Source organism: Lutra lutra, chromosome 2 (genome assembly GCF_902655055.1).
Source record: "Lutra lutra chromosome 2, mLutLut1.2, whole genome shotgun sequence".
NCBI classification, from domain to species: Eukaryota; Metazoa; Chordata; class Mammalia; order Carnivora; family Mustelidae; genus Lutra; species Lutra lutra.
Window position 1 is genome coordinate 3,351,275 of NC_062279.1, and position 24,681 is coordinate 3,375,955.

General features: G+C 40.7%; 1 protein-coding gene across 3 annotated transcripts in view; it reads right to left on the reverse strand.

Annotated features, from left to right (window-relative positions):
* The window catches only part of CSMD1 (CUB and Sushi multiple domains 1), a 2,014,336-nt gene that overhangs the window by 452,250 nt on the left and 1,537,405 nt on the right, over positions 1 to 24,681 (reverse strand). For all 3 annotated transcript variants that reach the window (XM_047713603.1, XM_047713595.1, XM_047713613.1), the window contains 2 exons: positions 22,373 to 22,476; positions 1,251 to 1,363 (listed from right to left, as the gene is read on the reverse strand). In XM_047713603.1, the coding sequence (XP_047569559.1) occupies positions 1,251 to 1,363; positions 22,373 to 22,476 (217 nt within the window). The remainder of the gene's footprint in view (positions 1 to 1,250; positions 1,364 to 22,372; positions 22,477 to 24,681) is intronic.

The following is a 24,681-nucleotide window of genomic DNA, read 5'->3' on the forward strand; positions in this document are numbered from 1 at the left end:
TAGTTTCTTTTAATAATTGATTTTTCTTATATTAACCAAAATATATGAATGGGTTTAAAATGCAGTTTCCTGGTTATTTTAATAAAGTGACAATCAGTTCACAGGCATTTGTGTGATAGTATAAAGTTGACCCTGAAAAGACTTCTCTTAATTTGCATTCAAGATGGTAAAAGGTTCTTCTCGATCTTGTTGAAAATGATTTCAAATCAGTTTGCGGCTTGTTGAAAGGACGACATCAAATGCAAACAATAGCTTAAATATATCCTTTAAAGTTTTATAAATAAGTAGTTTCATAAAATATTTTATAGACCATTTTAATCTGAGACATCTTACTGTTTCTGGGGACACGTATGTATTATCTGCGCCTAAGAGAATGGTTTCTTTCTCTTCATCAGAAAATTACAGGGTCGAAGCTGAAGACAGAGGCTGCTCCCCCATGACTTGGATAATTCAAAAGGGAGAAGGGAACGTGTTCCCAAGCTTCTTTCACGTTTATCTCTCGAGTCAAACTGTTGATTACTGATCTCAGGAACACCAAAGAGTGCAGCTGAATGAAAATGGTCTGTGTATGTGCCACTTAGAGGACACCCGACGTGAGGCCCTGGTTTATGGGACACACAGCTGTACTGCTCGACGGAAACCTTCTCCCACACAATGGCTCCCGCACATGAATTCAGAGGTGAAGCCAATGTCTCGGGAGTAATTGTGACTCCTAACTCCCAAACCACACATTTTCTCCTGCACGAGAACTTGGTAGAATTCTCTCCAACTTCACATAGATTTCTCTGTTTTCCATTTCAACAACACCACCACACAGACATTTGTACACAAGCATGCACAGAATGGGGCTTAATTAAATCAATGCCACTTCGATTCATTGTTCAAAATGCTTCCTCTAGTTAATGAGCATCATGACTGCCTCTCAGGAAGGGAGAAAACGCGGAGACCCACCATGTGCTCACTTGTCAGAGCCGAGTTCCTACTCAGTCCTACTCCTCATTTTTGCCTACTGACAGCACAGATCATGGCAAGCCAGACTTCCAAATGAAAAAGATTTTGCAAAAAAAAAAAAAAAAAAAAAAAAAAAGACTACAAGTGGAGCTTTAATTAATGAAATGGCAAATAACCCTTGTTAACAGCCCTTGTTTTTTAAGCACGCTGGGTTTATGTGTATCTCACACGTGGAGCATGGCGCTCGCCCTCTGGAAACATGCTAGCTCTAGGCGTGGGTGGGCACGTGGGGGCCCTACCTTGGTAGACAGCTTTGAACCCGGGGGACGCGATGCTGTCGTCCGACTGCAGGTGGAGCCACATCTGGTTGCTCATGCTCACGATGAGGTCTGGGACGCTGGACCCGGTCAGTCTGCACAGAAGGGAAAGGTGGGAACCGTTACTGGAATCACCAAACAACTCTACTTTTACCTTGAGGAAGACCATCATGTCTTCCTCAACAGGCAAGTACGGTGTGTGCCTTCAGACCCTCCTTTGAAGAATCAATAGCCACCTGCAATTTATATTTCTATGTAAGCCTCGACATTACAGACATTTTACAGTAATTATTCTTTTCTATGTTTGAAAATGTACATCTTCGATTTTAAGAACTGACCCAGGGTCACCAACCATCCTATCTGTCCGGAACTGAAGGGCTTCTCCAGGTGCAGGCCTTTCGGTCCCAGACCCGGAACAGGTGGTGATCCCATCGCGGGAAGGAGAGAGAGATCTTACTTCTAGTATGGGTTGTGTAACATCATGCCATCAACATGAATAACGTCACACCATCCATATCTCTGAGAAATGTTCTGATTCATTCACAAAATGCTTAGATATCCTACTTTGAAATTATCACATACCTTGACCACAAAATCTCTTTTAGAAATACATCATAGGATGGAATACTCTTCAGCACTAAAAAGACATGAGCTGATTTTGTCAAGTCATGAAAAGAAACTTAAGTTACATACTGTGTGATTTCAACGCTATGACATTCTGAGAAAGGAAAAACTATGGAGACAGTAAAAAAAAAAAAAATCCAAGGTTGCCTGGGGTAGGAGGAGGGATGACGAGGTGGAGCACAGGAGAGTTTTAGGGCTGTGAAATTACCCTGTATGATACTATAATGGTCAATACATGTCTTTATGCATTGGTCCAAACCCATAGGATGTAAAGGAGCAAGAATGACTCTCAATACAAAGTATGAATTTGGGGTAATAATATGTGTCCATATGGTTTCATTATTTGTAACAAATGTACCTCCTGGGGGGGGTACTGCTCATAGTGGGGAAGGCTGTGTGTAAGGGAGGAGGGGACTACGTTGAACTATCTGCTCCTTCTTCTTAATTTTGTTGTGAAACTAAAACTGTTCACACACACACACACGTTGCCATACATTAAGAAAATATCGACAAGAAGAACAGCATGCAAAGCTGAAATAGACGTGGCAAGTTTATTGAACTTCCCCTCTGCGTACCAACGTCCAGGTCACACCAAATGAAAGTTGCAATGAAGCATTCATTCCCTGTTAAAAAAAACTGTCACATAGTGGCTGCTGTCAGCCAGTGCGAAGAAACACTAAATCCATTGACTGAACTCAAGACACTGACAAAAAAAAACTGTTGAAATAGAAAAAGGGTAAGAAAAAAATCAATTCAACCAAAATAAATGTCTCTAATCAAATAGGAAGTTTTGCTTTCAGCAAAGCACTTCCAGGAATATGAACAATGATTGGCTCCATCACTCATGTCATCGGTCTGTCAACCCAACACACTCACCTTGGGCCATACAGAAAACGTGCTTCTTAGAAGGGAGATGAACAGTCGTCATTACATGGGAAGTAACTTGCACAATGTTACAAAGAAGTTGGGAAAAAAAAAAAACACAATTTCAGTGAGGAATGTGTAGTCACTAAAAATTATTTCCTTTTGAAGATTTTTCTTTGCTAGAGATTGTTCTTTTATATTTGGTTTTTTTTTTAATTTGGTGTTTTATTTGATTGTTTGGTTCAAAGAGACTTGTTTTCTTCTCTCTGCATGCCTTCTGTTGAAGTGCCGCATACCAACATGTGAACAGACCATCAATGTCCAGTGTGTCTGTTTATTTTGACTGATGACTATAAAGCCACCTTTTTCTTCTTTTTGTTAATCCTTGCCAGAAAGATCTTTTCCTGAACTTTTACTTTCAAGTTACTCTCTCTATATACAGTGTTTGCCTCTTGTAAGCATCATATAACCGATTCATATTATTTTTATATTTTATTTATACTACTTGACTTAACCAGAGAATTTCACCTTTCATTTAGAATATAATTTCATGATAACTTAAAATTCATTTTTCCTGGTTTTCCTTTTTTGATTGGTTGATTACCTTCGACTTTATGCTCTCACTTGATAGCTTCTCATCTCCCAGCACTTCAGGTATGCTACTCTGCTGTCTTTTCATTTCTGTTATCTTAAGACGGGTCCATCAGTCTCGTATTTGCTCTTTGGAAAATATTGCTTTGCGTGTGCTGATTTTAAGATATTTCCTTGTCTGTTTGGCACCAGATTTATTGCAATCTGCCAGTGTGAGGTTTCCATTGTATTATCCTGACTGGTTGATGGAATTTCATGAATCGCGACCTCGATGTCCGTGGTCATTACCGGAAAGTTCTTAGCAATGTTTTCAGATATTGTCCACTCTCTTTCCTTCAAAACTCCCAAGATACACATCATTTCCCTGTTTTTTTTCCCCTTGATTCAGTTGGAATATTTTTTACTAAACTAACTTCCAGTCCAAACACCTAGATAGAGTTAATTATAGCAGATACTGCATTTTTCAATTCTTAAACTTCCATTTGGTTTGTTGTTATGGATTACAGTTTTCTGGTAAAATTATTATTTCACTTATTTTCTTAAATTTTATAAATCATAATTAATTACCAGAGTCCCTGATTGCTAACTGCGATGTCTGGATGTCTCTTCTTTTTCTCATCCCTGTCTCCTGGGTTGGGGTCATGGGGCGTTGTTTCCGGACACCCCAGGTAAGCTTTGATTGAATGGCAGACATAGCTGAGAAGCCAACCTAGAAGTTCTGAATACTGTTTTCCTTTTCCTCTGACATTAGAGTGATGGCCTTGACCCGTTTAGTCATCTGAATGATTCCCAGCTACATTTCCAGCCTGTTTCCCAGGGCTCACTCCTTATGCCACAATCCAGAAAATATATTTACGAGTAGATCTCCTCCTTAAAAAAATAGGTCTTGGACACCATCTTTGTCCACTTAGCCTGAAAATTCCAGTTCTTCTGAGCTCTGTAGACCTGTAACAGCAAATTTTTGTTTGGGCTTTTTTCTTCTAACCCCAGGAAAGCGAGGCTTAGGCAAATACATCAAGGATCACACCCAGCAGATGCCAGGCTGGTTACCCTGTAATTCTCTTTTCCTTGATATCTTGGACCCTCAAGTCCTCACTGTTTTTATAGCCCAATTCAGGGGCCCCCACATCCCATGCCTCCCAAAACCATATTATCTGAGTCACTGATATCTGTCTGCCAGGATGCCCTAAACGGAGAATCATAAAATGCCCCCAGGGGAAAGTGATTTATGAAATAGGTGATTCATCTATTTTTTTAATTTTTTATTTTATTTTTTTAAGATTTTATTTATTTATTTGACAGAGAGAGATCACAAGTAGGCAGAGAGGCAGGCAGAGAGAAAGGAGGAAGCAGGCTCCTCGCTGAGCAGAGAGTCCGATGTGGGGCTCAATCCCAGGACCCTGAGATCACGACCTGTTCCGAAGGCAGCGGCTTAACCCACTGAGCCACCCAGGCGCCCAATAGGAGATTCATCTTAATGCATATTGGTTCTTCTCTGATTTCTATCTTCTAAAATCCTGGCTGCCTTATATCATTCTCTTAAGCCTTGAGAGACCTGCCGATTCTTTCTGTATTCAGTTTTCCTAACTATTCTCAGCAGAGGTTATGTCTGGTGTTTCTGGAGGAAGGGGACTCTGGTGCTCATTTTCTACCTGGCTTATTTCTTTTCCTTTTTTTTTTTTTTTTTAATTTCTCTTGTACTGCATTCTCTGGACTATGTGCATATATGAAGGGAAGTCTGTTCTTACAGTGAGTATCAACAGTTACTTGTTGTATCTTAGGTTACATTCACTGTTCTGGGGAGGGGCCTGGCTGGCTCCCCTGGAAGCAACTCTCGATCTTGAGGTCGTGAGTTTGAGCCCCATGTTGGGTGTAGAGATTACGTAAGAACAGAATCCTCAAAAAGAATCACTGCCTTGGGTAAGACAATGAATAGAAAAAGCCAAGTATCATTTTGTCACAAAGTTTATATAACCACAAAGAAGAGAGAAGTATAACCACTGATTTTTCTTACACACTAATATATATTGGTTCTTGAGTTACTTGTAAAATAAGTAGACGATGATGCTTTTTTCTTCCTATTTTTTTCTTTTTTTATTGAAGTATGTTTGACATGCAATGCTGTATTAGTTTCAGGGTACAACATAGTGATTCAACAACTCTGTACGTTATGCGATGCTCACCATGGTAAGTGTAGACACTGCCTGTCACCGGTCAGTGCTATTACAACATTGCTGACTATATCCCCTATGCTGTTCTTGTCATCTCTGTGGCTTATCTATTCCACAACTGGAGGTTTGTGCCTCTTAATCTCTTCTTCCTCTACTTCACCCACCCGGAGCCCCCTCCCTGCTGGCAACCACCCATGCGTTCTCTGGATTTATGAGACTGTTCCTGGTTCTGTGTTTATTTGTTATTTTATCATTATTATATTTAAGTCCACACACAAATGAAATCAGATGGTATTTGTCTTTCTCTGACTTACTTCACTTAGAATAATACAATCTGGGTCCATCCGTTCTATCCATATTGTTGCCAATGGCCAGATTCCATTCTTATAAATGGCTGAAGAACGTTCGTGTGTGTGTGTGTGTGTGTGTGTGTGTGTGTGTGTGTGTGTGTGTGTGGTGTGTACACACCACATCTTCTTTTTGGCATTTATCAACTCTGCAACTCTGGGGGTGGAGTCAACGTCCTTCTGATCTACATTCCCTATGTCCACTCTCGACTCACATGCTATACCCCCGGACCTCGAGATTCATGACATTATCCAGTGCCACCCCACTGCTCATCTGGGCCATTTTCCTGCAACCCTCTGGGTGACTGCCATCTTTGCCGTGGTGCCATCTTCAATGTGGCGCCATCTTCACCCATGGTGCCATCTTCACCTGTGGCTGTTAGGAGTGTCCACTTGGACAGTTCTGCTAAACGAGTCATAGTCCCTTGATCCTTTCAAGTGCAGGGGCCCTTCCTTCCTCTCCATTTAAAGTGAGGTGCTGGGGCGCCTGGGTGGCTCAGTGGGTTAAGCCGCTGCCTTCGGCTCAGGTCATGATCTCAGGGTTTTGGAATCGAGTCCTGCATCGGGCTCTCTGCTCAGCAGGGAGCCTGCTTCCCTCTCTCTCTCTCTGCCTGCCTCTCCATCTGCTTGTGATCTCTCTGTCAAATAAATAAATAAAATCTTTTAAAAAAAAAATAAAGTGAGGTGCTGGTCACTTTGCTACACTTTATAATAAAAATCCTAGGCTCTTAACCACTCTCTCTGACCACCAGTGTCTTTGAACTATTATGGGCTTGCACTCCCCTGAAATCCAGTCTTCAAATTCCAGGGGCCTCTATTTATTTCACTGCATTTTACACGCCCTGGACAGTGTGGCTGATACTCTGGTACACGCTCCCAGCAGTCCCTCCATGGTGCTCTCGATAACCTTACCCTCTGTTCCATTCATCAGACAGAACCCACTTAGGACCAACCAACAATCTGTTCCATCTTCCTCTAACCTGGCGAAGAGTTTGCTGATTTATACCAATATATACCATGGTCTCAAGAGTCCTGCTCAACCCTCAACACACACTTTCTCCCTGGCCCACACTCAGCGTACTTCTCCTTCCTATCCCACTAGCTGTTGTCTCAAACCATCATCATCTTTCCCAAGCTCCTTCCCACTCCTATTTCCCTTCTCTCCACAGATAACTTTATTTGTAAACATCAGAGAAAGAACATTTAGGCAATTGAGTCTGAACTGCTCCCCTCTCTGAATCTCCCAAATCCCTCCTCATTCCACCAGCCACCTGGTCACTGGAGGTTGGGAGAGGTAGTTCTTTCTCTTGCTTTCGCCTCTTTGCCATCCCATTCACCAGCGTCCTACTAATCACACCACTTCTTCTCTCTGTTTCTACTTTCTTAGTTTGAGTGCTGACTGTCCCACGCCAGCATCATGGAAGCAGCCTCATAACTGCCTCTTGGTCCTGAAATCCCTTCCTTTCCAGGCTTTGGGCTTAATTCTAAGTTGTTAGAAACTGAACTATCATGTAGAAGATGTTCACACCTTGAAAAACTTTGTTGCTAAGTTTCCTACTTTAGAAATACCTCTCCTGCATATGTTTGAACTTCTCGTTGTTCTGCACTAGCTGTTACTTTATTTCTATCTATGCCAGTCTGTCGCTTCAAGTAAAACCGAACAAGCAGGTGCACTGCTATACTTAACACAAAGTTCGTTCAGTCAAAGGTCAGACTAGCATGGTTTGTATTTCTCTTTAGCATTTAAACCAACTACTTTTTAGCTGGTTGATTTATGAAAATAACTGTGAAATGACACTCACAATTATTTTTTAACTCCCAATTATTTTTAAATAATTATTTTAAGTTTCTTTAATGTTTTTAAAAATACTTGAAAATTTTTAAAAGTATTTTATGCTAAATTTTTAATCTTAAAATTATTGTACTGTTATTTAAAACAAAGGAAAATAATTCCCTTCTTGTTCTTTTTTCATGTTTCTGGGGTGATTTTCATTTTCTGGCACTGACAAATGAGTTTTTGGAAACAAAGAGCAAATGATATTATTACCCTTTGCAACTGCTTATCTGTTTAAAACAAAATTAAAAAAAAATATTAGTACCTGGAACTAAAATAGATGCTTGTTTTGATAAGAAAACAAAACAAAACTTCAGCAGTCATCCTAACACATACATTTTAATCACTTTCTTTAAAACAGCTTCATTTTTTTCCCAAATTTTTTTTAGAGGACATCATTTTTTAAATTATTTTTATAACGTAAAATGTGTTATTTGCCCCAGGGGTACAGGTCTGTGAATCATCAGGCTTACGCATTTCACAGCGCTCACCATAGCACATACCCCCCCAATGTCCATCACCCAACCACCCTCTCCATAACCCCCACCCCCAGCAACCCTCATTGTGTTTTGTGAGATTAAGAGTCTCTTACGGTTTTTCTCCCTCCCAACCCCATCTTGTTTCATTTTTTCCTTCCCTACCCCCAAGTCCCCCGCCCTGCCTCTCAAATTCCTCATATCAGAGAGATACAATATTTTGATTTAAACATAAAAATAAAGTTATTCTAATGAAACACTAAATAACTTGCTTTGTTAGAAAACTACAATTAAATTTTCTTTTGGAAAAAAAAGCCATCATATTGGAGATTCCCAGCTTTCTCTTGCCCTCTGTCTCTACATTGGAATTCCCAACCTGTCCCACACATAAGGTGCTCCTTATGCCCCAACCATATTGACCTTTGTATCCATTCTCCAAAATACTGGCATTTCTCATCCTCCAGGTTTTTGGCAAATACTGAAATCACTCTCTAGGATGCCCATTCTTCTTGGACAGCAACTAAGAGTTCTTAAATATTTGAGGGCTCTTGCTAGGTATTTCTTAACTCTTTTAGAGAATGTAAGAATTTTTTCTCTAGCCCCTTGTAGAATTCTGTATATACCTCATTTAAGACAGATACATAAAAGCACCTACTTCAACATCTATGTCCTACTGAATTCTGAACTTCCTTGAGGGGAAGCTTACATCCTGGTCTTTTTATCCCAGACTCTGGCATATAACATGCATATTTTTTGGAGTAAATACATAAATGAAAATATAAATTAACCCTTATTAAAATTTACTATATACACACATTAAAATTTTATAGGAATATTTCCAAATGATAATTTAAATTTTTATTGTATCTTAGCATACCAAGAACTTGGTACCTGGGGTCCTGTTTTAGCTCTGCCATTAATTCACCCTTAATTTAAACTAAATTATTTTACCTCTATGTCATCTTCGTCTTTTTTTTGTTTGTTTGTTATGTCATGTTAGTCAACATACAGTACATCATTAGTTTTGATTCTGTGGTCCATGATCCAGTGTTGCGTATGACACCCAGTGCTCCACCCAATGTGTGCCCTCCTTAGCACCCACTACTTGGCTCACTCATCTCCTCATCCCCTCCCCTCTAAGACCTTCCTCATCTGTTAAATAATTGTATTAAATTATATTAAAGGAATTTTTGAAATCTAAAATTCTTTTGTTTTTTAATACATTTCAGAAAAGGTAGAGCTGACTTGCATTTAGTGGTTTGATGTGTCTCTTGCAGTCAGTGCCCCTGCTGAGTAGAAATAGACAGTATTTTGGGGAGCCTGGGTGGCTCAGTGGGTTAAGCCTCTGCCTTCAGCTCAGGTCATGATCCCAGGGGCCTGGGATCGAGCCCTGCATCGGGCTCTCTGCTCACGGGAAGTCCTCTCTCTCTCTGCCTGCCTCTCTGCCTACTTGTGATCTCTGTCTGTCAAATAAATAAATAAAATCTTTTAAAAAAAAAGAAAGAGACAGTATTTATGACAATAATTCCCAGTATATTAAATGATTTTGTCAACCTGAAATAAATGACTTTTGATTATATATCTGTTCCTTTCTAACAAACACAGCACATTACATTGAGAAAAATCTCAACTCTTTCAAATGAAAATGGGTCAGGGTTTTTTCTTTCTCTCTTTCTGTCTTTCTTCTTTCTTTCGTTTTTTGGGAGGTCAGTGTTCTTTAAGCCATAATTGCACCCATATGACACAATGACTTTATGATGTTTTGGTAGCTGTAAATATTATAATTTATAGAAGAGTGAACTGTTCTCTTTGGTCCTTGTTGAAAGATTCAAGAGTTCTGTCCCTACATACGTGAAATGGGTCTGCTTGAAAGGATGGCTAAACCAACCACAATAATGTCCACTCAACGCAATGCCTCTGTGAATACCTGTGTTCCTACATATGTAAATTTGTCCTTGGTTCTGCTAAGTAGAACTCCCCTGGATGAGTGTGCTAATGGTATATTTGTCCATTCACCAGCTGAAGGGCATTTCCATGGCTTACAGGCATTTGGCAGTTAGGAATGGAGTTGGTATATACATTCATGTAGGGTAAATTTCATATTCCTAGGGTAAATACCTAGGAGCGGGATTCCTGGATGTTATGATAAATGTATATTAAGTTCATAAGAACTGCTTGCCTATTTTCTTTAGAGGATATGCCATTACACTCCCATCTATATTCTCAGAAATTATGTAGAGTATAACTACTCTTTGTGATATTCTCAAAAAGATGAAACTGTAGTGATGGAGAACAGACCAGCTGTCCAGTGTTCAGGGTGGGAGGTGTGGCTACAAAGGAATGGAAGTTTGGGGGTGACGGAATCACTCCGTATCCTGATTCTGGTGCTGGTTCCACATCTACCCATGTGTTGATACTTGTAGATTTGTGTGCACCAACAACTCCTATTTTACTGTATACCAATTTACAAAAGATAATAATTTGTTCAAACCTGGATATAAAAAACACCCAACAGTGAGCACGCCACTGTTTTTTTTGACATGACTAATTTCATGTCAAAGCATGAAATTAGTAAGACAGAAGCCCTGGAAAAGTTTTACCTCATTCTTCTGGTGGATGTCTAAAAGGTAAATGGTGTGCTAAACCTTTAACATAAGCATTTTTATGGTAAATGGGCAGTTGAAAAACAAATTCTCCTTCTAAGCTACAAACTGGCCTAGAATTCACTGATCTTGAAGTTTTTATAGTTCCTTACTGTCCATAAATTTCATAAGTTCTGCAGGAAGTGTACAAAATGCAGTTATTTAAAATAAATATTTCACTTGGCCATCTGTCTTAATTGGGTAGTGCTGGAGTTCTAAGGAGAAGTTTAATTAATTAATTTAGAAGATGACAGCATATCTGATCTGTTCAGGAACCTGGACAGACCATCCCTCTCAAGGATGAAAGAAAATACCTTTAATAAGATTAAAAGATGCCCTGATATGATCCCTTGGTAAAGGTTGGCAGACACAGAGATGTCACAGCCAGGGTCAAAAGTCAAGTTATTCACTAAAAAAAAAACAAGGCAGACAGGATTTAAACACTGGTCATAATTGTGATCTTGGGTTCTTCAGATACAGTACTGACCAAGTACTGACCCAGCCCTGAGAGCAAATCAACCTAGGAGGGAGCCCTGATGGGCACTAAAGGTTCTTAATCCAACCTGTACCTAGACAGGCTTCTCTCTCATGAAAGTCACAGGCACCATGTCTACTTACATGATATGCACCAGCATAGAGAGCCTGAACAAGTGGAGAGAAATTGGACTCTGACTTACAAATCAAGCTGACTCTGAGAAACAAGCCAAGGCTGTGGCTTTATAGAATAAATTACCATATTATGATGTAAAATATGAAAACTGGATGTAATCTGTACTTATGCTGAAGCCATCATGATTTTCCCCGTGGCATCTACATGAATTGACTCATGCACATGTTTCATTCTGATGTGGCTGACTTTGTTCACTGTGCTGTAAGCCACTCCAGCCAAGCAGCACAAAAGAGGATGTGCATTACATCAGTCATCTGCAACCCCTACTTCAAATTCAAGAAGCTGAGTCCAAATCATAAAATCTTTTTATATAGAAATGTAGACAAAATATTAGTCCAAAATTTGAAGTACTGAACCAAAGTATTAAGTCCCAAAGTAATCTTATAGGATTCTCCTGTTGAGGGCAGCCCAGACTATTTAAAGGTATATGGACTACCAATTCAGACTTGGGAGACATTTTCTTCCATGTTCTTGGCTGCTAAGCACAGGCATAAACCCTATGAACATCACAAGAGACAACCAGAAGAGAACTCTAAAGGGAGGGAGAAGAAGAAAAGCTGGTTTGGGACCCAGGACCAAGGAAACACCACAGTACCAGGTTCCTTGCTTGCACAAACAGACGACCAACCAGATGGGTGTTTCCCAACCAGGCAACAGAAGGCTCCAGATAAGCTCATCTTCCTTTAGGATGTAGATGATATCCCTTTAACAACAACAGGCAGCAAGGTAGCTGTTAAGACAAAGAGCTCTAACAATGACAAATGTCTAGCCCCATGAACCTAGGGTTCCCTTTTCTGAGGAAAGATACCAAGACAGATAGAAGTTACAAGAGAGACTCAGTTACACAAGTGACCTGACTGAGGAAGACATTTTGTCTTGGCTCATGGGAAACTGAGATTTTCCTCCATTCCCAGAAACCTAGGCAGGGGGAGGGGTGTGGAAAAAGAGGAACTGGTTGCAGGATCCCAAATACTCCCCTCTGTTTCTGTTTTAACTCACCAAGTTGCTACAACAGTAATAGAAAACTCATAAGCTGTAGGCTGTTATACAACACTAATGTCTATTATAATACCTAGAGCAACCATTTTGAGAACTATGGAATCCTTTAAAAAATGTTGCAGTAATTCACAGGAAAGAAGGAAGGAAAGAAGGAAGGAAGGAAGGAAGGTAGAACGGAAGTAAGGAAGAAAAAAAGGAAGGAAGGAAAGAGAGAGGGAGAGAAAGAAAGAAAGAAACAGCAGAATCAGAACTAGAGAAAACTACCAAAAAACAAATAATTCATGCTGTTCATAAAAAAACACACTTCAAAGTCAAGGACATAGGTAGGTTGAAAGTAGAATGAGAAGACATATACCATGCAAATATTGATAAAAAAGAAGCAAGAGTAGCCACATTAATATATGATCAAGATAGCCATGAGAAGAAAAAAAAAATTCTTGGGGTACCTGGGTGCCTCAGTCAGTTGAGTCTGACTCTTAATTTTGGTTCATGTCATGACTGATGTCAGGGTCATGAGATCACACCCTGAGCTGGGCTTTGCACTACTTAAGATTCTGCCCCTCCCCTACCAGTTCATGGTGTTCTCCCTCTAAAATAATTAATTAATTAATTAATTAAAATAAAATAAAAATAATAAATGAACAAAAAAATTCTAGAAACAAAGAGGGACATTATACAATGATAAAATGACTGATCCGCCAGGAAGAAACACAAATTCTAAGTTTGCAAACAACAAACAGCAGAACCTCAAAATCCACGAAACAAAACTGATAGAGTTGAGAGAAGAAATAACAAATTAACAGTACAGCTGAGGACTTTAACAGCTGTGGTTTACCAACTGGAAAAAATATCAACAAGTTCATAGAATATCTGAATTATACAATTAACCAACAGGATCTAACTGACATGCAGAACAATTCACCCCCCCAGCTGCAGAACACACATGCTTTATAAGCTACTATGGAACATTCACCAACATAGACCACATTCTGGGTCAGACGATGGACCTCAACACATTTAAAGAAACTGAAATATAAACTGAGGGTTTTAGAGGGGAGGGGGATGTGGGGGATGGGTGACCCTGGTGGTGGGTATTAAGGAGGTAAAGTATTGCATGGAGCACTGGGTGTAGTGCACAAACAATGAATCTTGGACCACTGAAAAAAATGAAATTAAATTAAAAAATAAAAGAAACAGAAATAATAATATTTTAATACTAATTTCTAAACACATGAAACTTAAACAACACATATCCATGACCCAAAGAGAAAGTCTCAAGTGAAACAAAGAACAGAATCAAAATGAGAAAAAAACATAATTTAAAAAAAAAATCTGGGATATAGCTATTACAATGCCAACAAGACAATTTATAGTACTAAAATAACTACATTACATAAGGGAAAAGGAATTAAATAATTACCTATGTTCCAATCTCAAGGAACTACAAATAGTAAAGCAAAATAAATCCAAAGGAGTGGGGGAAGAATATGATAAGTGTCAAAAGGCAATAAAATTGCAAATAGAGAAAAAAAATAGAAAAAAAGAAACAAAAGCTATTTCTTTAAAAAAATTGATGTAATTGATAAGCTTCTTAGAAGACTGGAGGGGAAAGTGGGAGAGGGAGAGAGAAAGAAGACACACATTACCAATATTAGGCATAAAATCATAGATATTATTACAGAGTCGAGTCATAAAGAAGATTATATAATAAAGAAACATTTTTAATAACTTTAGACTCATAAAGTTGACAGATTATTAAAAATGAAACAATTCTCTGAATACCACAGACTATCAAAATTCAACCAAGATGAAATAGACAATACACATAGTCCTATGACCATTACAGAAATTCCCCAAGGGAAATTTTCAGACCCAGATAGCTTCACTAGAGAATTCTACCAATCTTTTATTGAAGAATCAGTACTATGTTTTTATACACTTCTCTGGAAAATAACAGAGGAAGTAATACTTCTCAACTCATCAAATGAGACCAGTGTTAATCTGATGTTAAAACCAGGGAAAGAGAATGGAAAGAAGGGAGGAAGAAAGGGAAGGGAAAGGGACAGGAAAGAAAGGAAAGCGACAAAGAAGGAAGGAAGAAGGCACAGACCAATATGTCTCATCAACACAGACACACATTTCCTCAAAAAAAATACTAGAAAACTTAATCCAATAATGTGCAACAAGAATTATTCTCCACTATTGGGGTTAATGTAGAGCATCCATCAGCCAGAATACCTGGCTTGCTAAAATGTAACAAGGAGGCTGCTGGGGGCAATGGAAGGTTTTGGAGAAGGGCTTAGGCCTTTAGAATGCCGAGGCCTGCGTGACCACACTGTCCTAGGAATGCTACGGGAAGTTGTCTTTCCCAAAGCTTTCTTAGCCCACGCAACCATCCTGTGATCTAAGAGATGTATGCATTGTCGCTTGGGCTATGTGTACCAGAACTCATGGAACATATAGATCAGCATATATCGTGTCTTTCCCGTAAACAGATTCTCCCCATTCCAGCAAAGCCCCTTGTCACACTTGCATGCTTGAGAAACAGTGATAAGATCTGTGATTATCTAAGGACCAAAAAAAAGCAGGAGCGAAAAAAGAGCAAGGGTCTTCCTCTCTGAGCACAGACCCCCTTGCCTTCTCCTCTCTTTAGAGCAACGTTTGCAGTAATCTTTCCTCCCCTGGTTCAGGGATTGCTGGCCATTCCTGGCCCTCCAGCACAAGGTGGAACTGATTCCAGGCATGCAAGGCTGGTTCAGGATTCAAAAGTCAAGTAATGTAATCCACAATAGGAACTAGCTAACAAGGGACAATTTTATATTCACATCAAATGACACATAAAAAGCATTTGATAAATGGCAGCAAATATTATATTTATGAACTGGAAGTCTCAACTCTCCCCCAACTGTTCGACAGGTATAATGCAAGTCCTACCGCAGTCCCACCAAGAACTTTAGATATGTATACAAGGTTATTCCAAAATTTATATAGAATGGTGTAAGCACTAAAATATCTAAAAGGACTAATGCCTAAGAAAAGCAGAATCCTTAAACTTGATACCAAAGGCACAAGTTATGGAAAGTTCATAAATTCGACCACATCAAAATTAAAAATGTTTGCTCTGTAAAGACTTATATGAACAAGATAAAAAGACAAGTAAGAGACTGTGGGGAAATACTAGCAAACCACGTATTCTACAAAGGATTGTTATCTAGAATAGACCAAGAAATCAGCCTTCCTGCCTGCCTGCCTGCCTGCCTACCTGCCTTCCATCAGAGAGAGTCAGTGGGGAGGGGAGGGACAGAGGGAGAGGGAGAATCCCATGTAGCCTCCCTGTTGAGCGCAGAGCCCGATGCAGGGCTAGATCTCACAAACACAAGATCATGAAACAAGGCCAAACCAGGAAACTGACATTTAACTGACTGAGCCGCAGGCACCCTAAGAACCTACAAAAAAATCTTTAAAAAATAATGCTAAATAATCCAATCCGAAAATAAGAAAAAGACATACGGACAATTTACCAAGGAGGATGTATAGATGGAAAAAAATGGCAGGGGGGAAGGCAAGAAAAAGACGCTCAACATCATTTGGAAGTTTCTTCTAAGACGAGACATGCAACTCCTGAACAAACCAGCATTATCAGTGCGGGGTTCTATCCACAACAAAGGAAACCCACACGCCCACTGAAACCCGCACAGAACTGACAGTCCGCCTGGAATCGAAGCAGTATGCTCCGCCGCGGTGACGATGACCACAGAGGCACGCCACATCCTGGAAATCGAGTCAGTCATGAAAGGACAGAACTATTCCCCAACGGGTTTTCAATATGCAGGGAATGCTGCTGAGTGGGAAAAAAAAGACCATCGTAAAGGGTTATACTCTGGGACTCCATGGACATCACACACCTGTAATGGTACAATTTCATAGGTGGCGTCCAGAGCGGCTCTCACATCAGGGAGGAGGGGGGAGAGAGGACAGACGTGATGACTTAAGGCAGCACAAGCGAGATTTGTGAGATGGGGACAGTGTGTCTTGACCGGTGTTGGGTGTAAGGACTGAATTTAGAATTTAACACACACACACGAATAAACCAGGAAGGCCTAAGACTGATGAGTTGTATCAGTGTCAATATCCTGGCTGTGATGTTTGGTTATGGATTAAGAAGTGAGCAGGAGTCACTTTGTATTAACATCTTAGGTCCCGATATCCATGGAGCAGTCTCCTGCCTTCACGACCATAAATTCGAGCACTCCTTGTTCTCATGTAGCCAATGGGAATAACACCTTCATCACGAGATCACCAAGAGACAAAGCAGGTGCAGACAGATTCAGTAAACGACAGCTCAATCCCCCTTCATTCCTCCTTCCTGGCACCTTCCGTTGCCCAAGATGACTCAGGACACTGTCGAGCCCTGCATGTGCATTACAGGAAAGTAGAAATCATAACTATAGTAAGATAAATCTTCCGGTCACAGTACACTTTTTAAACCAATTTTTTATTTACCATTCCTATTCACACCTGCAACAATCCTTTGGGGCTGACAGGCACAAGACAGGCAGGCTTGTTGGAGTAAAGGGATGCCCCTTATTGTTTTAAATGCTCTTATACCCCCCCCCCCCGCCGCGAAAGAGAATAGCTTTGCCTTTGAGTTAATTTAATGTCAAAAACACAACACAAACGTGAAATGCTTTTGACTGATGATTCACAGGAAAGAGATCCTTAGCGCTTTGGGTCAAGAGCATGCAGAGAAAGACGTGCATCCCTTCAACGTGCATCTCTTCACTTCTTAGAGAAAGGAGCCACAGGGAGTCAATACTGGTGACGGAATGAGCAGAATATTTGGAGAATGGCTCAGGCTGTCGGGGCCCCCAGTGAGTTGGAATTCACCCCACCCCATCTCCAGCCGGCACTCGGTGAGCTTTGCTTCCCTTGGGACCTACAGCTTCTCCCACATAGGAAGGTAACCTCCAAAGACAACTTGGAGATAACTCCCAAGGTCCCGGGCCAGCGTGCTCCCCCAGACCCGCTGAAACATGTGGTGTCCCAAAGCTAAAATGCTGATGTTCCGTTGTCTGTCTATTTCCCCACTGATAGGGTTGCTGGAATTGTTGGGATAGAGAATCTAGACACCGTAGCGTACTGAGAAGGGTCCTGCTTGCTCACAGTCTCCAGGGAACTTAACAGGCTGGGCAGCCTCTTCTTCTCTCCTTGCTGGCCATTCCCCTAAAGCTCCCCCAACCCTGAATCCTACTACATTGTCTGAATTGCAATAAATACTTCTTCAAAGACTGGAGGAAGAAGGCTCCCAGATAAACAGGCAGAGACAGGAAAGCTGACGTGGATGAAATCTGAGTGAAAAATGGTTTTGTTGGGGCGCCTGGGTGGCTCAGTGGGTTAAAGCCTCTGCCTTTGGCTCAGGTCATGATCTCAGGGTCCTGGGATCGAGCCCCGCGTCTGGCTCTCTGCTCAGCAGGGAGCCTGCTTCCCCCTCTCTCTCTGCCTGCCTCTCTGTCTACTTGTGATCTCTCTCTCTCTGTCAAATAAATAAATAAATAATCTAAAAAAAAAAAAAGAAAGAAAGAAAGAATAAATAAAAAAACAAAAATGGTTTTGCAGCATGAGTCTGACCCGTGTTATCGGATATACCCACGCGCACAGGCAGTGCCGTTAGGAGAATGAAAATATGAAGAAAAACACTTGTGAACATGTGATTCCAGACTTACAAGAACCTAAGGAGTGTGCTTGATTCCTAATCGTGAAAACTCAAGTTTTTATCAAGAGAGCCTTTAAGTAGCTATCTTCGTGTACTGCTTTCTAACATAAACTGCTCGAGCTTTTCTCCAAAGCACTAAAAGGTATATTGATTGGCTTCTCTGATAATATCGAAGATATATAAACAGGGAAACATCAGTCTTTAGTGTTTTCTTTTGTATGGCTGTTCCACAGTCTTTTAATAAAAAAAGAATGATGCCCTTCGGCTCAGGATTTGCCAACAACAGCAGCGGGATGTGGCCACAGCCGTTCAATGGCTTGAGGAGCTTCCAGGAAAACAAGCAGCAGTTTCAGAAATAATAGGTTGAGCGGCCGTAAGTCACACTAGTATCCTTTGCCGTTAATCCACAAATCTGGCTGCGCTGCTCGCTCACAGACGTCCCTGAGGTTGGCTATCCATCCCCTTAGAGGCACAGACATTTAAAACCTATAACCTGAAATTAAAGCAATACCCTGGCCACCAACTGCGAATCACTGAAAAGGCTGGAAGGAACTTCAGATACAATTCTTCTGCAAATTAAACTCAAGACAATTATCAATACATATTCTTGGACAGATCTCAACAGAGGTTTGTTAAGTAAGTTATTTAATTTTAATCTTGTCCCTCTCTAAAAATAACCTGAGTAAATCCATTCATCTCTTGGGAAGATTAGACCATTTAAAGGGTCTCCCAAATTCAGTTATTCTCTTTTTGTGCCGAGAATATTAAGAAACAAAAATACCATTAACAAAAATTAGAAAATTGAAAACCATATTTAGGATGAGCCAAATATGGGTTAGGTCGCTGGCTTTCCAGATTTTTCCTGAAAATCCGAGGCTAGAATTCCATCCCCCCACTCCAAAAGAAGGAACCTTTGGTAACACAGTAAGCCTGAGGCAGTAAATAGCAGTCTTCCATAAAGGAGATTCTAGCTCATGTTGTATCTGAAATCTGCATCATGAGATCCAGTGATTCCATACTCTGGCATACAACTACCCCCACGGGTCTGCTATCTCTCCAGTTACATTTTCATCTCCGTGCTGAGAATAACGTCTAGCAGACAAGTCCTCAAAAATATTTGTTGACGCATTCTTTACAAGTACCTGTTTATTTGAAGACACCAGCTGCGAACTCTCTAACCGGCTTCTTTTTCTGTAGTTGTGTATACTAAGGAAACAGATCAGTGGCTTCTCTTGTCTGTCTGCAGCTGATTAAATGCCCAGCCAATCTTTGTTACATTATGTCTCCCAAAGGGCATCTCAGTTTGATTCAGTTGGCTCTTTAGCTCTTCATTTATAGATTTGAGCTATCGAGAGGAAGTTCTAATAACACTTATGTCAAGGTAATACATAGTTTCCTGTTGCTCTCTTAAGAACAAATAGCATTAAAAAAAAATAGGTGCATGACTTTAGATCTTTAATAGTGACCTAAGGGATTTTATAAGGCATTGCTGTGTTGCATTTATATTTTATATTTTGCACTTATTTAAAATTTTCTCTCATTTGCTATAGTGACACCTTTCTTAAATTACCTGCTACGGTAATAATAAAGCTACTTCACTTGTGGGTTACATTTCTTAACTCTGCAACATGCATTAGTTCATTTTGCTCCTTGCCACAGGCAGGGAAAGTTTATTTTACGTATTTTATAGGCATGAAAACAGAGGTACAGAGTGGTAAAGTGACATCCCTCTGGGTCAGAGAGGTAGTTAATAGCAAAGCTAGAGCCAGAAACTGCATCTTTGGCTTTCTGGCCCTGCTCCTATCCATTCTGTCACTGTTGACAAATTCTACTGCAGACCCATGCCCGGCTGTGAGCACGTGGTCAGTGTGGCAGCTGCAAACAACCCAGAGGTCAGGGTTCCACTATGCAGGACACATACTCCTGTACAGGGATGAAATCTCTAAGAATTTGGCAAAAAAAAATTAGTAACTATTTGGTGAGGGTGGCGTAATAGGGAACTTCATACATGATAGCAGAAGAACAGAGGAGCTTCTACAAGAAAGTTTTCGGGGGATTGCTGGAGAAGGATAACTATGTAAATGAAGTTACCCTTCTCCTAAATTCACCTGCTGCAAACTTTCCTGAAGGCAAACAAAACAAGTGTGGCAAGGTACTTGTAGGGAGCTGTTTACTGCTCAGCTGCTTATAAATGCCAAGGGTGAGGTGGGGGGTGGAGGCAAAGACCATCAATGAGAATAATGAGAATCCCTTAAAAAACATGCCGCATCCGTGTGTCACAGTTAGAAGCAGACCCGGGAGAACAACGACTGGCTTTCAGTATCTGTCTACGCCCAGAGTGTTCCGGTCTCTGCACGTCAGCATATTGCAGGCTGGCAAGGTGGGTTAAATCCTAAAGGATTTTACATACATGTACCTATATCTTAGTCTTATCATTTATAATACAGGAATACTATTAACCCCTAACTTACAGGATTAAGGTAAAGACAAAATAAGATAATATGTATTAGGCATTTAGCCCAGCACATGTTATATGAGATACTCAATGACTATTAGCTCCAATATGACTAATGCTATTATTGTAATTATTATCATAAATCATGGGGCAGTAAAATGATTTCAATTATTAGTCCTAATAGTATATGGCCTATAATAAGATGAGATAGAGACATGTAGTGGTAGGGAACGATGTCCAATCTATGATAAATGATAAGAGCATATTCCCAATGCAGTCAGAATACGGCCCATGCATTGCTGAAGGTACGGACAGCATGTCCATCTACAGTATTTTTTTCTTAAATGCGGGTTACCCCATAAGCAACTGTAAGTATAGAATGAGTGAGTGTAATAGCCAGTACTGTTTTTCTCTAGCAGAATAATAAGCTGAAGGTATTCGATAAGGAAAGGGTGAAGGTCTAGGCAGGGAGAGATAGGAAGCCCTGGAATAGTCCCCCACAGGGGACTACCTGGCCAGGCTCACAGACATCCCAGGGGTGGAGAAACGTTATAGACAAGACATTAACCAGGGAGAAGGGAACATAACAATTCACCTTGTCTGTCCTAAGTATAGAGGAGATATTTACACGGTAGTTACAAATTCACCTGTTTTGTCTTAAATGTTAGAGATGGGATATTTACGAAGTTCCCTGGTCATTTAGAGTTTGACCCTAAAGGCCTGCAGCGCAGCGCATTCCGGACCCCTCTCACCCCAGAGAGCTTTTGTCTTTCCTTTCTGTTCTCACCTTAACTTAATAAACCTGCACTTCGTGTCACCATTTTGTGTTTGCGAGATTCATTCCTCGCCTTCATGAGACGAGAACCCTGCAGTCCTCTCACAGTTTCAGGGGCAACATCCCTCACAAACAAAAAGAAAGCCTGAGCATCATATGAGTAAACCAAAAAAAGAAAAAGGTGAAACACTGCAGCATGACCTCCATTAAAGAAAGCGGTTTCCCGCTCAGGAGTGGTGGGCATCGGCGCGAGCCCCTAACACAGAAGGAAAAGCTGCGAAGACCTTTCCCTCCATGCTGACAAGCTTGATGCTTGACGAGTAAGGCTTCTCCCAGATCATGTTTTCAGTTTGTATCGCGCAGGTCTCATGGAAGTGACAAAAGTGTCCTGAAGGCCCAGCTTCAGGGAGCAGGTAAATGCATCTTGGGTAGACACTGGCAGGGCAGACCATGACTCCCCTCACAAGCGCAGGGCAGGGATTCATGCGCTGATTTTTATACCAAGGCTGCGACTGTACTTTTCAAGACTCAACACTGAGAGCCACAGGTACACGGTCAGCTACCCCAGCACAATCACCCCCAACCTCTGTTGCTTTCAGCACGTGGCCCTTCCAGTCGGCAAGCGGTTTTTCAGGACTCATGGTGTTACTCTAGACAGCACTTGTACTTCCAAAAACACTGCAAAGGCAAGGTCAGAGGGAAGTAGGAGAGGCGAAGAAACCTTCTTTGTTAAGAAACCACCACTTCTGCTTTCTGCTCTTCTGTATATTGTAACTTTTTTTAATGACATGAGGGAAAAAAATCAAAACAGATGAAATGCAATCCTGAATTAGTTCTCATGTGGAATCAGACTTGGACATCACTAGCTTAGCAAGAATCCACCCATGCTGGCCCAGCTGTCTGCACGTGCTAGTGGAAAAGACACACTTCAGCCCATACTTACACATACAAGACCGTCCTGGTATCACCCACTTTGCCAGCATCGCCCACTGTAAGCGTGTCATAGCCTCGTTCTAGTTCAAACTCCTCAAAGGCAAGCTTGATGACCTGAATAAAGCAAAGATCCTTATTTAGCATCACAGGAACTTTCCATGGCTTTAAATATGCAAATACCTAGTTGTAGTATAACCATGGACAATTGTATATTCTCTACTGCTACATTTGAGGACCCTCAGTTACAGAATTTTAAAGAATTCTGAACTGCTATCCCTCCAGAGATACTGATTATCAGCACTAAAAGTGATTTTAAAAGCGAAAAAGTCGTATTACGCTTTAAATCAAATGTTTATCAAATATTTATTTTGTATAGTGCTTAGAAGGACCCAAAGATAATATAAGCAAAAGAATTGTTCATTAATTCTTTTTAATTCTTTTTAAATATATCTCATATGTTAATTCTTCTCATATTTCTTTTACTATATTTTGAGGACACCCAAATACTCTGAAACAAACATTTTTAGAGTAATGTATGCAGATTTTATTTAATTATCCATAATAACATATTAAAAAGACCTCCTGAGGCAAGAAAGTTTTCCTCTACATTTAACTCTGCAAAGCTTTATTTCTAAAGAACACTCTGCCTTGGTGATTAACACCACACCAACTAGATATGATCGGTTTATGTCTGATTTAGCCATTTATTATGATTCTATGAATTTCTTTTTACAGAGCACTGGACTCTTTTCTCCTGAAAGAAGAAATGCTTTCTTCCATGTCCGATGCTGTGAAGAAAGAGAAAGACGGTAAGAGATGTCATGAAATCAGGCTAGAAACCTGAGCGGCAAAGAGATCAAGGAACAGAGAGTTAGGTAGATGATAGATGGTAGACAGATAAGATGAGATATGAAGGTCACTGACACATGACAGATAAGACAGATATATAGAAGTGACAGATCAATAGATCGATAGCTAAAAGAGACACATGGATGAAAGATTGATTAGAGATACGGAGATAGACTGATCAATCATTAGAGAGATGAGATGGCTGATAGACGATGGAGGTAATAGAAGAAAGTGACACAGAAAGTAAATGGATAGATAAATATAAACTATAGGCAGACGGATGGATAGACAAATGGATAGAAGAGCAAGATACATGGAGACAAGCAGGAATCAGAGGAGGAGCACAGGACAGGAAGAGCAGAAACGCAACTACACTTTGATGCCTGTTCGTCAGACCTCCAAGCAAAGAGCACGAGGCCGCAGCAGGAAGGCCGGCTTCCGACCAACAGCAGGTTAGTGTGCAGTCCCGAGCGGCTCCACACAGGTGCTCTTCTGAGCCGTTCTCATGCGGAACACATTAATGTTGCCATTTGAAATCCCTACCAAAATTAGTGATACAGTTATTATAAGCTATTATAAAAGGCTACTCTTTCAAATTGCAGTGTTTGTGTGAATACATTATTTTAGTAGTTGTCTTCGAGACAGGTGTGGGGGTTGATACCTGTTGCAAACCAGGATCAATACTGCACATGAAACTTAGGACCTGAGCATGGTTTTATTTCATTTTTTTCCTGTCTCATGGGTCTGTTTATAAGTGACCATGGTCCAATGAGAAGAGAATAAAAGCCCTGAGACCGGCAGGTTCATTCCCACCACCTTCCTGACACGTACCTAGGCCTGCCTCATGCAGCATCCTACAGTGAAGCGATGATAACCCACGAATGCCTGAGGGTCACGCTTGGGCACCTCGTAATCAGTCACACACAGGGGGTCTCACTACGTAACTGTGCTTTCATTAGGGGTGCAGAAATCGCCATTTTGTGGTTTTGTCAAGCCAACGCAAAGAGTAACAGAGAGCCTTTTTTCAGAGTTTAGCCTCAACAATCAGCCAGAGCCTGTTGTCAAAGGATAATCTCTACTCCATGCTGTTAATGCTCCATGAAACAAAATGTACACCCAGTCTTGGGCCAAGAACCTAGAGTGTGTCAGACAATGTGGCAGTCTGTAAATATTCTACCTGGTGTTAAAACACAAATTCACATTTGTAATGAAACTTGCCATCATTTCTCCATCAGGGATGGGCAGAGATCCAAGTGAAAAATAATGTTAAGTAAATGCATTTTTTAAAGATTTTATTTCTTTACTTGAGAGTTAAGAAAGAGAGTGCATGCCTGGGAGAGCAGGGCAGAGGGACAGGGAGAAGCCGACTCCCTGCTGAGCAGAGAGATGGACACGGGGCTCGATCCCAGGACCAAGGGATGACTTGAGCCAAAGGCAGATACTTAACCCACTAAGCCACCCAGGCATCCC